Below are 15,786 nucleotides of genomic sequence, written 5' to 3' on the forward strand. Positions count from 1 at the left end.
GAATCCAGATGGATATAGAAAGAAAGGTAGGCCTAAGAACTCTTGGCGGAGATCAACACAAAAGGAACTAGAGAAAGGGGGACAGCGATTCGGCAAAAAAGACCGATAGAATAAGTACTAGGCTTACAAAGAATAAGTCTTGGAGTCGATTTGGTTCGGCTAAAGGTGATGCTCCAGCATGGCCGCAGTCAAATGACTGAAACAAGTAAAAGAGTAAAGAGTATATAATACATAAAGGAATAGGGACTTGGAATCCAGGCAGGTACCTTATTAGTATCCTAGTATAATCCAGGTCCTGGCTAATGATACAATATCCAGGAGTTTACCAAACTGGGAGAGAGTGAATTTGAATGATTTTTAGAGACCACTGTCTATAATTACAATGAAAGAATACTGAAAATAATTTTTTTTTAAATAGTACAAAATTGCTTTCTGTGGTTAAAGATGTTCTCTATACCAGGCCCCAGACTGATCCGGCAGTGTTTCTACAGCTGGATGCCCTTCCTAACGCCAACCACTCCATGAGTGTAGTGGGTGCTTTTTACGTGCCAGGCGATGCTGGCAGCGGCCACGATCGGATTGGTGCTAGCATGGGTTGGACGGTTCGACTGGGGTCTGGGGAGCCAGGAGGCTGCACCAGGCTCCAGTCTGATCTGGCAGTTTCTACAGCTGGATGCCCTTCCTAACGCCAACCACTCCATGAGTGTAGTGGGTGCTTTTTACGTGCCAGGCGAGGGTGGCAGTGGCCACGATCGGATTGGTGCTTTTTACGTTCCACTGGCACAGAAGCCAGTCAAGGCGGCACTGGCATTGGCAACAGCCATGATCGGTTGGTGCTTTTTATGTGCCACTGGCATGGAAGCCAGTCGAGGCGGTGCTAGGACTACATTATCCAATATGTTCTTTTTTAGAACTGGCAAGCATGATTTGAGGGAAACTTTGGCCTTTTTTTTTCTTAGCAGTTGAGTAAATCACCTAGAAGCCTTCCTGTTTGTGGATAACGGGAATTGTGAAGGTGGAATAACATTGTATTGTCCAAGAAATCCCTAAAAAAGGAGAGATATCAACTGATGATAGAGTATATTCATTTTGTCATCATGTGGTTTCAGGTTTAGTCCCAACTTGGGCAAGTACTTTCAACAATTCTAGGCCAACCAAAACTTTGTGAGTAGATTTGGTAGGTGGAGACTGAAAGAAGCCAAGTGTGTGCATGTATATATACACACACACATACGTGTATATATATGTGTGTGTGTGTGTGGGCGACCTGCTGTGCTTGAGGAGACCTATTGAGTCAAGTACATCAACATCAGAAAATCAAATGGAAATTGTAGTTGTGATACCTGTGCCGGTGGCACGTAAAAAGCACCAACCAATTGTGGATGCTGCCAGCCTCGCCTGGCACCTGTGCCAGTGGCACGTAAAAAGCACCCACTACACTCACATAGTGGTTGGCATTAGGAAGGGCATCCAGCTGTAGAAACACTGCCAGATCAGACTGGAGCCTGGTACAGCCACCTGGCTTCCCAGACCCCGGTCAAACCGTCCAACCCATGCTAGCATGGAAAACGGACGTTAAACGATGATGATGATGATACACAGTAGTATCAATGCTAAGAAGTGATAAACAAACTTTAGGTCAGTGAAAATATCAGTGACTGAATTGCGCTCATGGATTACCTGGAGTTAAAATGATGATGAGTAATGCCACATGGAAAACAGCAGGAATTGTTTGTAATGGTCTTAGTTGGATAGTGAGGATGTTGTAGTGAAGGTCTGGTCAAGTATGTTTACACATGTAGGTAATCTGATCTGGACATACCCATACATCTACAAGACTGAAGAGTACACTCCACATTCTGACATGTAGGAGTTTATTATGAAGTGCCATGTGACTGCCTGAACATGTTGCATTTTATCCACTGTCCAGTTTGTATTCATCTATTCTAGCGCTGATGGCTTAGATCTTAACCTTGGCAGTAGTACTCTCTTGTAAGCTAACAAAGGGACCTTAAGTGCCAAGTATAATGCTATGGTTGTACAGGTGTTTTGAGGTGCCATAACTTTTCTTAAAAATGAAATATTTAAACCTAATAAAATACTTATATTTTAAAGACATTTTCAAAAGTACCTTTGTTGGGATTAAGATAGGAATTGGACAAATCAGTGAACAGAAAAACAACAGATTACGAGATAATGTGCCAAGGTCCAAGATAATTTCATTACATAAATACACAATTTCTTCAGTAATTTCCATAAAAAAAATTAACAAGAGTGGCTGTGTGGTAAGTAGCTTGCTTACCAACCACATGGTTCTGGGTTCAGTCCCACTGTGTGGCACCTTGGGCAAGTGTCTTCTACTATAGCCTCGGGCCAACCAAACCCTTGTGAGTGGATTTGGTAGATGGAAACTGAAAGAAGCCTGTTGTATATATGTATATGTATATATGTGTGTGTGTGTGTGTCTGTGTTTGCCCCCCAACATCGCTTGAGAACAGATGCTGGTGTGTTTACATCCCCGTAACTTAGTAGTTCGCCAAAAGAGACTGATAGAATAAGTACTAGGTTTACAAAGAATAAATCCTGGGGTCCATTTGCTCGACTAAAGGCAGTGCTCCAGCATGGCGTCAGTCATAGGACTGAAACAAGTAAAAGAATATGGAGTACTAGTCCATGTCAATATTTTAAAAAGAGGCATGAGCTGGATGAGGAAGTGTGGGAACAGATGGATAATAAATGAGTGCAGAATTAACTTTAAAATAATCTCCTGTTTTGGTAGTGAGGAACTATGCTATACATAGAGAGTACATGTTTGTAAAATACCATTCCATGAAAAGGGGGCACTAAGCTGAAAAAGATTGGAAACCACTGGCCTTGATGGGTGAGCACTACACTTACACCTGGTGGTCTACATCCAATCAGTGCTTAGAGTTAACCCTTTTGTTACCAACCCAGCTGAAACCGGCTCTGGCTCTGAGTACAAATGTTTTATTTTCATACATTTTGAATTAAAATCTTCCACCAAATCTTAGCCACAATTTATGTTCCTAACACTGGCTGAATGATAACTAAGTTATTTTACTAAATTCTTTGTTATATTTAAAGTAATTTAAAGAAACACAAAGCATCTCAAAATAAATACAGTAATGAAAGGGTTAATGGGGTTATTGTTGTTATTTCTGTGCTAAGATGCTCCTAACTTTACATTTCTTAGTCTATATGGTTGTAAGACCTGCTAAAAAAAAAGCATCCAAATTTCTCTCAAATCACATTCCCAATATACAAATAGATGGAAAGATCATGGTTGGAATGCTTTTAGTCATAGGCCTATTTGACCAGAGCTGCTTCAGAATGTTAAATAACATTCATATTCCTTGAGTTGTGCAGAGTGGTTCTCTTTGAAATTCTTACCTGTTTGGATCTGTATTGACCTCACAGTAGTCCAGGTGACCCCTCCAGTTTCTTTTTGGAATAATGTTTCATCATCATCATCATCGTTTAACGTCCGTTTTCCATGCTAGCATGGGTTGGATGGTTCGACTGGGGTCTTGGAAGCCAGGAGGCTGCACCAGGCTCCAGTCTGATCTGGCAGTGTTTCTACGGCTGGATGCCCTTCCTAACGCCAACCACTCTGTGAGTGTAATGGGTGCTTTTTACGTCACACCGGCACAGGTGCCAGGGGCGACTGGCAATGGTCACGATCGGTTGGTGCTTTTTACAAAATTAAATTCTGTTTACTCTCATCACCATCAACAACTACTTTCCATGCTGGCATGGGTTGGACGATTCGACTGAAGGCTGGTAAGCTGCACCAGGTTCCAATCTGATTTGGCATGGTTTCTATAGCTGGATGCCCTTCCTAATGCCAACCACTCCAAGAGTGTAGTGGGTACATTTTATGTGCCATTGACATGACACCAGTGGCTTGACAACTCTACACAGGCACAGTATATCGCCGAAGGTCTCGGTCACCTATTGCTGTCACCATGAGGCCCATTGCTCTAATAGTACTTTTTACATTCCACCGGCATGGGTGCCTGTCTTTTAAAATTATAGGGAAGTAGTATGAGCAATATTTAGTTGCTATTTCTTTCAGCATTCTTGTTGATTCAGCTGCTTTGGTAGTGGCAATAATGAGATGGCCTGATCAGTCTTAAGATCTGCATGTATCCTACATTCCACAAATCAGGGACTATTAGTCATCTTGTAAAGAATTATTGATTGAATCAAAGAAAATTAAAAAAATATCTGAAGAATGAAAAAAAATAATAATGAATTCTTTTTATTTTGTAACAATGCATTGAAATTTCTTTAACAAATTTTCAAATATTTTTACTTCTGCTTTTCAAAGTTTGGATGATTCAGTAAATGTAATATTTCCTTGAATGGTTGACTGCAAAATGTCCTTCATGCAACTCACATAATCATAGAATGGAAATGTAATTCATGTCCAACAAATAATTTGCTGTGATTTACAGGGCACAGGTGAAAACCGATAGGAAGACTCAAATTACCTTTGGGTTAATGATTCTGCACTTTAATGAACCTCATTCGTTTTAGTCTTTAACATGTTGAACCTCACCAAAAAGTCAGTCAACAGTTTGTAGTTATTTTCTACAGCCAATTTTCCATTCCACTGGAAAATTCTTGCATAAAGGCGTCATTCAATGATTGATAATTATTTCCTTTTACCAATCAAGTCCACTGGCAAATTCTGACATATCAACAGATTTTTTCTTGCGTGTGGTTTCTTTGTTAAACCGCAATTTTGAATTATATTTGAAATTAGACTTCTTCTGATCATGTTTACTAAACTTAAAGTGCTTGTTCACGGGATTATTTCCTAATTGGCTAGGAGCATCTCTGAGCCCAAAACTTTTTGCTAAATGTCCAATGTGGAGGTATTTTAAGTGAAAAATGTGCTTCAGATGTTTAGGGTAGGTCGAGTATGAACGTACAAAAGACTGAAATGCCTTTTTGGCAAGATCAAGCATTTCCTTAGAATTATATGTAAAATTTTCAATATACATCTGAAAAGAAGAAGCAGCTTCTTCATAAGTATATACTGATCTTCTATTCTCAAGAATTTTTGGTAACAGGTCCAATAATTGCAAAAGGTCACCCAATATGTTTTTAATATATATTTCCCCTAAATTAATTTTCATAGTGTTTAATGCTTTAATATATTCCGTCTCTGAAGGCATAAGGAAAAGAAGTGAATTCCCTTGAGCTCCAGCTCGTGCTGTCCGGCCAATACGATGTATATATTCTCTAGTTTCACCAGGTGAGGTATACTGTACAATCCATCTAACATGTGCCAGATCAAGGCCTCGGGCAGCAACATCTGTACACAGCAGAACACCACAACGTGATAATGAATAATTTGTAAAATTATTGGTACGATCATCTTGAGACATGTTTCCATGAAGTTTGTAAAACTTAACCAGTGAAGAATTTTTCTTCTTTTTCGATTTTTTTCCAATGTAGTCATCAAAAGTTTTTGAATCTTTACTTTCCAACTCAAAAATTTCGGAAAATAATTTGAAATGGAATTCAACTGAATCTTGTGTTGATAAAAAAACCATAATTTTGGATTTTTGGTTTGAATTTATACATTTAGAAGTAATAAAGCCAATAAGAGAAACCAAACGCAGTTTACAAGGGACAATCATAAAATGCTGATTTAACTTCTCAGGAACAGAAAACAAACTGTCACCTTTTGTGAGAAGAGAATTATTTTCTTTATGTTCTTTCGAAGCATCGATTCTTTCAGGGGACTTGAGAGATATTCCAGCTAATTTCTCAACACCTTCAGTAAGAGTTGCAGACAGCAAAATAGTTTGTCTTTCAGGTGTTGATTTATTAAGAATACTGATAATAAGTTGTACTTCTTTTTCGAAACCCATATCATGTAAGCGATCTGCTTCATCAATGACAAGATACTGTACGCGATTCGTTACTAAACATTCTGTATGGAGTAAGTGATCGGTTAACCGACCAGGGGTACCCACCACGATGGTAACTCCTTTCCGTAATCGGGCTTTCTCGGATTTCCTTTTCTCACCACCAGTAATACAAGTTGGAACAATCCAGCAACAAGTGTTGACAAGTTTCTGGAAAGTTTGGAAACTCTGCAAAGCGAGTTCTCTAGTGGGTACAATAACGATAGCATGGACTCCATCACTTCGTTTCAGTTTCGGCTGTTTGGCCTGAAGTGTTTGTACAATTGGAATTGCATAAGATAAAGTCTTACCTGTACCAGTGTGCGATTTGACTAAAACATCTTTCCCATCTAGAACTGGCGGTATAGTTAACTGTTGAACGGTTGTCATTTGACTGAATTGAAAATCATTTCGTAAACATTGTAATATATACGGACTTAAGGAGAGGCTTTCGAACGATTCTTTCGAAAACAGTTCTTCTTTAACAGACTGCACAGGTTCAGGATTTACTGTAGGAATTTCAGGATTGGAATTAAAAAGGGAGGAAAAGTGGATAGCACTAGTTCTTGCTTTCTTTTCTGAATGCTGTGTTGGCTGTTTTTCAGCCTTTCGTTTCCGTGATTTCGAAACATAAGGTTCATTTGAATCGATATGTTCATCATATTCGGATGGTGATGAGATTTGGTTTCCGTTAAGCCGCTTCTTTTTAAGTCTTCTTGGTGTTGATTGATTATTAGAATCATTTTTGGAGACGTAAACATTTAAAACCAAATCATCGTCAGCCATGTTGAACACGTGCGTTACAATATTTTAGAGTGGTCTCCTCTTGCTGGCATTGACTTCCGGTTAATTGTAGCATAGCAGGATCTAGAGCAAGCGGGCTACATCTGTGTGTTGGGTTCGATTCCTGCTTACGGCTAATTCGTTTTATTAATGTTATTAACCTTATAGAAAGTATGAATATCACAGCTACTTTCAATGTTTTGTGTTCAGTGCAATAAACTGACAAAGGAAAAAAATTAAAATGTGATGGAAATGGTTTAGTGTCCCATCGACTTTGCTTTTTCGTAACTTTCTGAAAAAAGGCGTTTTTTTAACGAAATTTTGCATAGATACGTTTACGATAGTGTAGATTTCGATTACGTCAATGATATTAATTTTTGTTTGTTTTGAAGAAGTTTGGTTCATTCTCTCTGCCTCCTGGTTTTATCTCCTCATAACTTTAAAATGCATAATTTTTTTTTCGACATTTTACAGAAATACGCTAGTGTAATTTACGTAAAATTGATGTTTCGAACATAAATTCGAAATAAAAGTGAAAAATAATAAAATTACAGATATTGGTGTTTACAAAGTCGGAGAAGGGTAGACGAAAACGATCCAAAACTCCTCAAATTTAATAACAAATATGTATTTTTCAGAACGTTATAAAGAAACTAATCGAGACGAGACGTCAATCAAGTTTCCTGAAAGAATCGATGCTTTGAAAGCCTAATTAATGTGATAACAACCATGGAATAAAAAATTTGTATTGCTTCGTTAGTTTTGTAGATAGTTTGGACATTAGTAATTATAATTATATTACATTAATGTGATAATGATTAGGAGTGGCTGTGTGGTAAGTAGCTTGGTAAGTAAGAACCACTTGGTTCCGGGTTCAGTCCCACTGCGTGGCACTTTGGGCAAGTGTCTTCTACTATAGCCTCGGGCCGACCAAAGCCTTGTGAGTGGATTTGGTAGACGGAAACTGAAAGAAGCCCGTCCTATATATATATATATATATATATATGTTAGTTAGTTAGTTAATTTGGCTCAAAAGCAAATAGCAAGGCCATGTAGGGGGACATGGAGTTAAGTACAGGGTGGTGTTCATGTAAAGAGTTCAGGCCACTTGAGGTCCAGGGAGGCTTTGAACAAAGCGGTCGTCGGCATCTTCACCATCTCGTCTGGCAGCTTGTTCTACGGATCCGCAACCCGGACGGAGAAAGCTCCTCTCCTTCGATTGTGATGAAATCGTCGCAGGTAGAGCTTTTCGGAATGACCCCGCAGCCGACGCTCAGGAGCAGGAGTGAAGAATAGCTCTTTCGAGAGGTTACACTTTCCGCTTATGATGTTGTGAGCGAGAATGAGATCACCACGGCGGCGGCGTTTTTCAAGAGAATAAAGGTCGAGCATCCTCAGCCTTTCTTTGTAGGACAAATTTTTGAGACCATGAACCATGCGGGTAGCCATCTTCTGGACTCTTTCGAGATGCTGTATGTCTTTGAGGAGATAAGGAGAAGAGGCTTGAATCCCATACTCCAATATGGGTCTCACCAGCGTGACATAGAGTGGTAGAAATATGGCTGCTGTGAGCATTCCGAATGACCGTTGAATCAAGAACAGAATTCCGCGTGCTTTGTTGGCAGCATGGACGCACTGGGCTGAAGGCGAAAAGGAGGAATCCACCAAGATACCCAGGTCCTTTACCTGATCGGTCCTCTCCAGCAGCAGGTGACCCGGCTCAAAATCAAGTTGAGTCGCAGGAGTAGAGCCGACAGGCAGATGACAGCACTTTGACACGTTCAGACACAGGTCCCAATCGTTAGACCAATTCCAAATTTGGTGGAGGCATCGACGAAGATCCTCTATATTACCGCGAGGAGCGACCAGTTTGATATCGTCGGCAAATAGAAGGGTGTGTTGCGTGAGGTCGTCGTGCAAGTCATTTATGAAGACTAAGAACAACAAGGGCCCAAGCACTGAACCTTGAGGCACGCCACTGCTCGCACTGGAGACGTCGGACCGTGAACCATTAACTTGGACTTGGAAGGAGCGATCTGAGAGGAAGGCACCAACCCATCGTATAATATCCGGATGGAAACTATATGCTTGAAGCTTGACAAGTAATAGGCGGTGGTTTACCGAGTCAAAAGCTCTATGTGTGTGTGTCTGTGTTTATTCCCCCAACATCGCTTGACAACCGACGCTGGTGTGTTTATGTCCCCGTAACTTAGCAGTTTGGCAAAAGAGACCAATAGAATAAGTACTAGGCTTACAAAGAGTAAGTCCTAGGGTCGATTTGCTCGATCAACTAAAGGCGGTGCTCCAGCATGGCCACAGTAAAAATGACTGAAACAAGTAAAAAGAGTAAAGTTAGAGACCAAGGGAAAGACTAGACTCGGTTAATAAAAATAGAGACCAATGTGTTTCGAAAGTGGTCACAGCTGACCTTCATTTGATAGGTGCAGTCATTGAAATCTCTGAGGGTGTAGCATACTGTACAAAGGCCTAAATATTCGGGCAATGCTTGTTATCATCAACGAGTGTTTGCTAAGTTGTTAGTGTTATCATTTAACATTAATAAAAATGGAAAAAGCTTCAGCTGCTAATTTCCGTCAGATCCTTCATTAGCTCATTTAGTCTTCTGGTATTTCGGTGATTAATTTTTGTTATCTGATCTATTAGCTGGGTCACCTCCACTGAGCTAATCCTATCCTACTTGGTACTCCTTCTCTTATCATTTGTCATAACCAGTCTCATAACCTCTTAACCTCTGTACTAATTACTACGCCTAATTCTTCTTTCCCAGAATGTACACCTACTAGAGATTCAAGGGAAATATTAATGGTGTCAATCTGATGATGGTGGGCTAATGAGGGCCAAAGACATTGCCCCTTCCTAAACACCCAGAAAGTAAAAGGAAGACACACACAGGTACGCAAATACCTTTGATTACATAACTAAAAGTAATTCAGTTGATTGGCAAAAGTTCAACCACTAAATGCGACAATCACAAGATTGGTGTTTCTCAAGAATGGAGGTAGGGGCTTTGAAGAATGAAAAAAAAGGGACAAATTGCCAGGATTGCAAAACTACGAGGGTTTTTTCATTTTGTACAACACCATTACAAAAAGAGGAGAGGGGGTAAAAAGCTACTCTGATATATTATGGGGTGGTGACTATTCAACAGTTTGAGAAGTATTGTACTCTCTTGTACTCACTCTTGCTACCTCCTCTCACTCTACATCTATTTCTGCTTCAGTTGCCAATGTTCTTCTAAACCAGTGCTTTTCAAACTTTTTGCTGGAGCGGAACCCCAAGGAAACATTCCACTGGCTCGAGGAACCCCTGTGCAATAATTTAATAGTCTTATGCACACATATCTGCACAGGAGACTTAAAAATTACTGCCAATTTTAGCAGTTTTGTAACTTCTTGCGGAACCCCTAGACTGTACTGGCGGAACCCTGGTTGAAAACCACTGTTCTAAACCATAGGTTCTCAAAGTGGGCACTACCACCCCCCACCTCCAGTGGGCATTGAGACAGTCCAGTTGGGTGCTGGTGCCTAAGGGGGCAGTTGGGGGCGGTAGAGAAAAAGGAGGCATTGGGAGCAAGGTAGTGGATTGGGGGACGCTATGAATTTATTATATTATAGTATTGTATACAAATTATATATAATATTAAATATCAAATGATTCATAGTATCATCATCATCATCATCATCATCGTTTAACGTCCGCTTTCCATGCTAGCATGGGTTGGACGGTTCAACTGGGGTCTGGGAAGCCCGAAGGCTGCACCAGGCCAGTCAGATGTGGCAGTGTTTCTACAGCTGGATGCCCTTCCTAACGCCAACCACTCCGAGAGTGTAGTGGGTGATTTTATGTGCCACCGACACAGGTGCCAGACGAGGCTGGCAGACGGCCACGCTCGGATGGTGTTTTTTATGTGCCACCGACACAGGTGCCAGACGAGGCTGGCAGACGGCCACGCTCGGATGGTGTTTTCTTATGTGTCACCGACACAGGTGCTAGACAAGGCTGGCGGACGGCCACGCTCGGATGGTGTTTGTTACGTGCCCTCAGCACGGAGGCCAGTCATTGCGGTACTGGCTACGGTCACGTTCGGATGGTTTTCTTATGTGCCACCGGCACTGGTACCACAAGGATACAAATTCCATTGATGTTCATCTATTTTGATTTGGTTCGATTTGATTTGATACGATTCGATTCGATTCTCACTTGCCTCAACAGGTCTTCACAAGTGTCACAAGAAGGAAGGTATGCACAGGTGGACTGACTACGTCCCAGGTAGGGGCCACGGATTATGGCTTCACTAGTCTTGCCGGGTCTTCTCACGCACAGCATACTTCCATAGGTCTCGGTCTCTAGTCATTTCCATGGTGAGACCTAACGTCCGAAGGTCGTGCTTCACCACCTCGTCCCAGGTTTTCCTGGGTCTACCTCTTCCACGGGTTCCCTCAACTGCTAGGGATTGGCACTTTCTCACACACCTCTCTTCATCCATTCTCGCCACATGACCATACCAGCGCAATCGTCTCTCTTGCACACAACAACTGATGCTTCTTAGGTACAACATTTCTCTCAAGGTACTAACGCTCTGTCGAGTAAGTACACTGACATTACACATCCATCGGAGCATACTGGCATCGTTCCTCACGAGCTTACGCATGTCCTCAGCAGTCACGGCCCATGTTCACTGCCATGTAGCATAGCTGTTCGTACACATGCATCATACAGTCTGCCTTTTACTCTGAGCGAGAGGCCTTTTGTCACCAGCAGAGGTAAGAGCTCCCTAAACTTTGCCCAGGCTATTCTTATTCTAGCAGTTACACTTTCAGCGCACCCACCCCCACTACTGACTTGGTCACCTAGATAGCGGAAACTATCAACTACTTCTAGTTTTTCCCCCCGGAAAGTGACAGAAGTTGTTTTCTGCAGATTTTCGGAGGTCAGTGCTCCAGAGCACCTGCCACATACAAAAACTATCTTCCCAGTTAGCCTACCTTTGACATTGCTGCACCTCTTATATATATATAAATTAGTAAAATATAAAATATTTATTTATACATAAAAATAGGGGTAGGGCCACTGAGGGTATTATGTGGCCGGGGTGGGGGGAGGGGGCAGTGGCCCAAAATGTTTGAGAACCTCTGTTCTAAACCAATTACATGTCCTGCCCGTGCTGGCCGTTGTCCTCAACAATGTACCTCAGCTACCACATTCTTTACTAAAAACATTTTTCCATTACTTTCCAGAATTGCAACCCACTGAAATTCATACCTCACTCCTTTTCCTTTTGTTTTTTGTTTTTTTCACCTTCAGATATCAATCTATACCAATAAAATCATTGCACCCTTCAGAGAAGCATGTACATATCTGTGTGTATGCACAAAATTCATAAGCTCTGAGCTTCATCTTCTCACTAGACTAAATAAAATAAACACAACATCATAACAGGAATCTATTTTAGACCATTTCTGCATATTATCTTGCTGAAACAGGTAAAAATTGGGGTTAAGAATTTAGCTTTGTGATCAGATGGTCTCAAGTTCAGTCCCACTAGGTGGCATCTTGAATATCTTCTTTTATAGCTTTAGGCTGGCCAATGCCTTGTAAGCGAAACCAGAAGATGAAAACAGCGTGAAAACTTGTTTGTGTGTGTGTAAATGAATCATCATCATCATCATTTAACGTCCGTTCTCCATGCCAGCATGGGTTGGACGGTTCGACTGGGGATCTGGGAAGCCAGAAGGCTGCACCAGGCTCCAGTCTTATCTGGCAATGTTTCTACGGCTGGATGCCTTTCCTAACGCCAACCACTCCGTGAGTGTAGTGGGTGCTTTTTACGTGCCACCCGCACAGGTGCCAGGCGAGGCTGGCCACGGTCGGATTGGTGCATTTTATGTGCCACCGGCACGGAAGCCAGTCGAGGCGGCGCTGGCATCGATACATAAAAACAACTATCCCAATATAAATTATGAAAGCAAAATTATAGGAAGTAAATTGCATAATAGAAATACCACGTGGTATAATGCTTGCTTCAGAATTCAAGTAACCATGGAGATCCTGAGAATTTTTCTTAAGACATTGTACACACATTTACTCTTCTCTAGCAGATATAGAAAGATGTTCAATAGACATCCTATGAAGTTGTCATATTCCACTACACCTAATTTACTAGAATATTGTAGCAACTATTAACAGTAAGACACTGGAAACTAATACAGTAAACATATTTTATCTATTCAGACTCTAAAGACTAGCCTCAGTCTGTAACAAATAATACACATCTGATTCAAAATATGGCGATGATAATATGTTATATCCTCTTAGTAATAATACTCTTTTTTACTCTAGGCACAAGGCCCAAAATATTTGGGGAGAGGGGGGCCAGTCGATTAGATTGATTCCAGTACGCAACTGGCAGTTGATTTATCGACCCCGAAAAGATGAAAGGCAAAGTCGACCTTGGTGGAATTTGAACTCAGAACATAAAGACGAAATACTGCTAAGCATTTCGCCCGACAAGCAAATGCTACTGCCAGCTTGCCGCCTTAAGTATTCTTTTCTACTCTAGACACAAGGCCTGAAATTGTGGGGGAGGGCGGGGGCAGTCGATTAGATCAACCCCAGTATGCAACTGATACTTAATTTATTGACCCCAAAAAGATGAAAGGCAAAGTCGACTTGAACTCAGAACATAAAAATAGACGAAATACTGCTAAGCATTTTGCCCTGCGTGCTTACGTTTCTGCCAGCTTACCGCCCCGTTTTAGTAATAATATTAGCACTAATAGAATAAGGCCTCTTATGGTTACATACTTAATAGAATGTGCAACTGTTCAAACCATGATAAATACTCTTAGACAACCAATGTTTAAGAAATAACTTAATGCTTAGTCAAAACATGCAAGAATGTCCATTATGACATTAGAGCTACTGTTCCAAAATTCAAGATCAGATACAAAACCATTTTCATTTTTTTTAAATACAAAAGAAAACTGCACTTCAGTTGCCAAGTTCACCTGGGATCTCAAAGGAAAAAATATATACTACTTATTTCGTGGTCTGTTGTAGTTAGTGCTCCTCTTTATAGAAAGGATAGTTAGAGCTGCATTTTGAGCTCCATAGAGGCACTGGAAATCTTCAATTGTAGATCCAATTTAATTAGTGAGCATAATGAGTCATTAATTCATTGTTCATCTCTATATATATAAACGGCAGTTTGTCTGTCTGTGTGTCTGTCAGGTTGTACCCTCACCCTGACCACAGCTTTCAACCGATTCTGATGAAACTTGACACACACATAGCCCACTGTCATAATTCAAAACTAACGCAGTGAAAATTTTGAAAAGTTCCCCCAGTTCTGAAAAAAATCGATAAATTCAACATGGGGTCGAGAATCTAAGCTTTTTATATGCAACACATTTTCTGTCTAGGGGACACAACTCGACCTTTTTATCGCCCAAAGGGACAGCTAGGAACATCGTATACACAGAAGTATTCGAGTGAAGAGAAGACATTGCAACCTACACATGCGCCTTCGTTCCCTAGAGGGAAAGGACTAGATTGGGATTAGTCGTTGCCTACTAGGGGCTCTTACATACCCGGGCAACGCTGGACTATGCTGCTAGTACTTAATAAAACTTCTTAAAATTTCCAAGTAAAAATCCTACATAAACACCTTACCTAGATCTAAGATTAATGTCTGTGTCCCATTCTTATGGATTTTACTGTCCTACTGGAAAAATCTTTTATGTAACATACCAAGTTCACATTTCTTAAGTAATCTTTAATCTAACCCTTAACCATTGCACCTAATTTAATTTAATCGCATTTAACTCTAGTAAATCTAATAATTCTAGAACTGATAATAGAAGTGAACAATAATTTACACACACAATTATTATGCTTTCAGTAGAACCTTCTGGTACTTATTCTATTGGACACTTTTGCTGAACTACTAAGTTATGGGGATGTAAACAAACCAGCACTGGTTTTCAAGTGGTAGTGAGGAACAAACATGAACACAAGGATACACACACAAATATATATATATATATATATATATATATATATTTTATATACAGCTGGCTTACAGTTTCTGCGTACCAAATCCACTCAGAAAGTTCTGGTTGAGCCTGGGATTATAGTAGAAGATACTTGCCCAAGGTACCATGCAGGGGGATTGAACCTAGAACCATGTAGCTGAGATGCAAACTTACAGCCATGGCTGCACACACATCAGATTGTTCACAATTGCTACTGGTAATGTGTAGAGCAGCAAGCTGGCAGAATCATTCGCACGCAGGGCAAAATGCTTAGCGGTATTTCGTCTGCCGTTATGTTCCAAGTTCAAATTCCACCGAGGGTCAATTAAATAAATACCAGTTATGCACTGGGGTCGATATAATCGACTATATCCGTTTGTCTGTCCTTGTTTGTCTCTCTCTGTGTTTAGCCCCTTGTGAGTAGTAAAGAAATAGATATTTTGTCTGCCACTATGTTCCGAGCCGGCAGAATTGTTAGCACGCCGGGGGAAATGCGTAGCCATATTTCGTCTGCCGTTATGTTCTGAGTTCAAATTCCGCCGAGGTCGACTTTACCTTTCATCCTTTCGGGGTCGATAAATTAAGTACCAGTTACGCACTGGGGTCGATGTAATCAACTTAATCCCTTTGTCTATCCTTGTTTAGCCCCCTGTGGGCAATAAATATATTGGTAATGTGTAGTCTAGTAGGGTCAGTTGCATAGTCTGGCTGTTGGTGACTAAACTGGTTCCTTGGTGAAGAGGATTTCTAGAAACACAGCAGAACAACAAACAAGGCCAGTGAAGAGCAGAACCCAGTACAGGATCAATGACTATCTAGCAAGAGTACAAGGAATTAGAAATTCTGAGTTAGTCTTGAGCATGCTACAAGACCACTGAGAGTTGTGAGGGACCTTTAGCTTTAGTTAAAGCATGTCTAAGCACAATAAATATAAATGTATTTAGAAAAGTGAAGAGAAACAAGTCAAAAGTCTGTTGTTTTGTTTTTCTTTTTAAAAAGAGCTACAT

At 40.7% G+C, this 15,786-nt stretch overlaps 1 protein-coding gene across 1 annotated transcript; it reads right to left on the reverse strand.

Moving 5' to 3' along the window:
• Positions 1–4,266: 4,266 nt before the first annotated feature.
• LOC115217238 (probable ATP-dependent RNA helicase DDX31) lies at positions 4,267–6,755 on the reverse strand. The gene has a single exon (XM_029786880.2). It carries the CDS (start codon positions 6,726–6,728, stop codon positions 4,689–4,691), a length of 2,040 nt encoding a protein of 679 aa, XP_029642740.1. The 5' UTR covers positions 6,729–6,755; the 3' UTR covers positions 4,267–4,688.
• Between the last annotated feature and the right edge of the window lie 9,031 nt (positions 6,756–15,786).

This window comes from Octopus sinensis, linkage group LG11 (genome assembly GCF_006345805.1).
Source record: "Octopus sinensis linkage group LG11, ASM634580v1, whole genome shotgun sequence".
Lineage (NCBI taxonomy): Eukaryota > Metazoa > Mollusca > Cephalopoda > Octopoda > Octopodidae > Octopus > Octopus sinensis.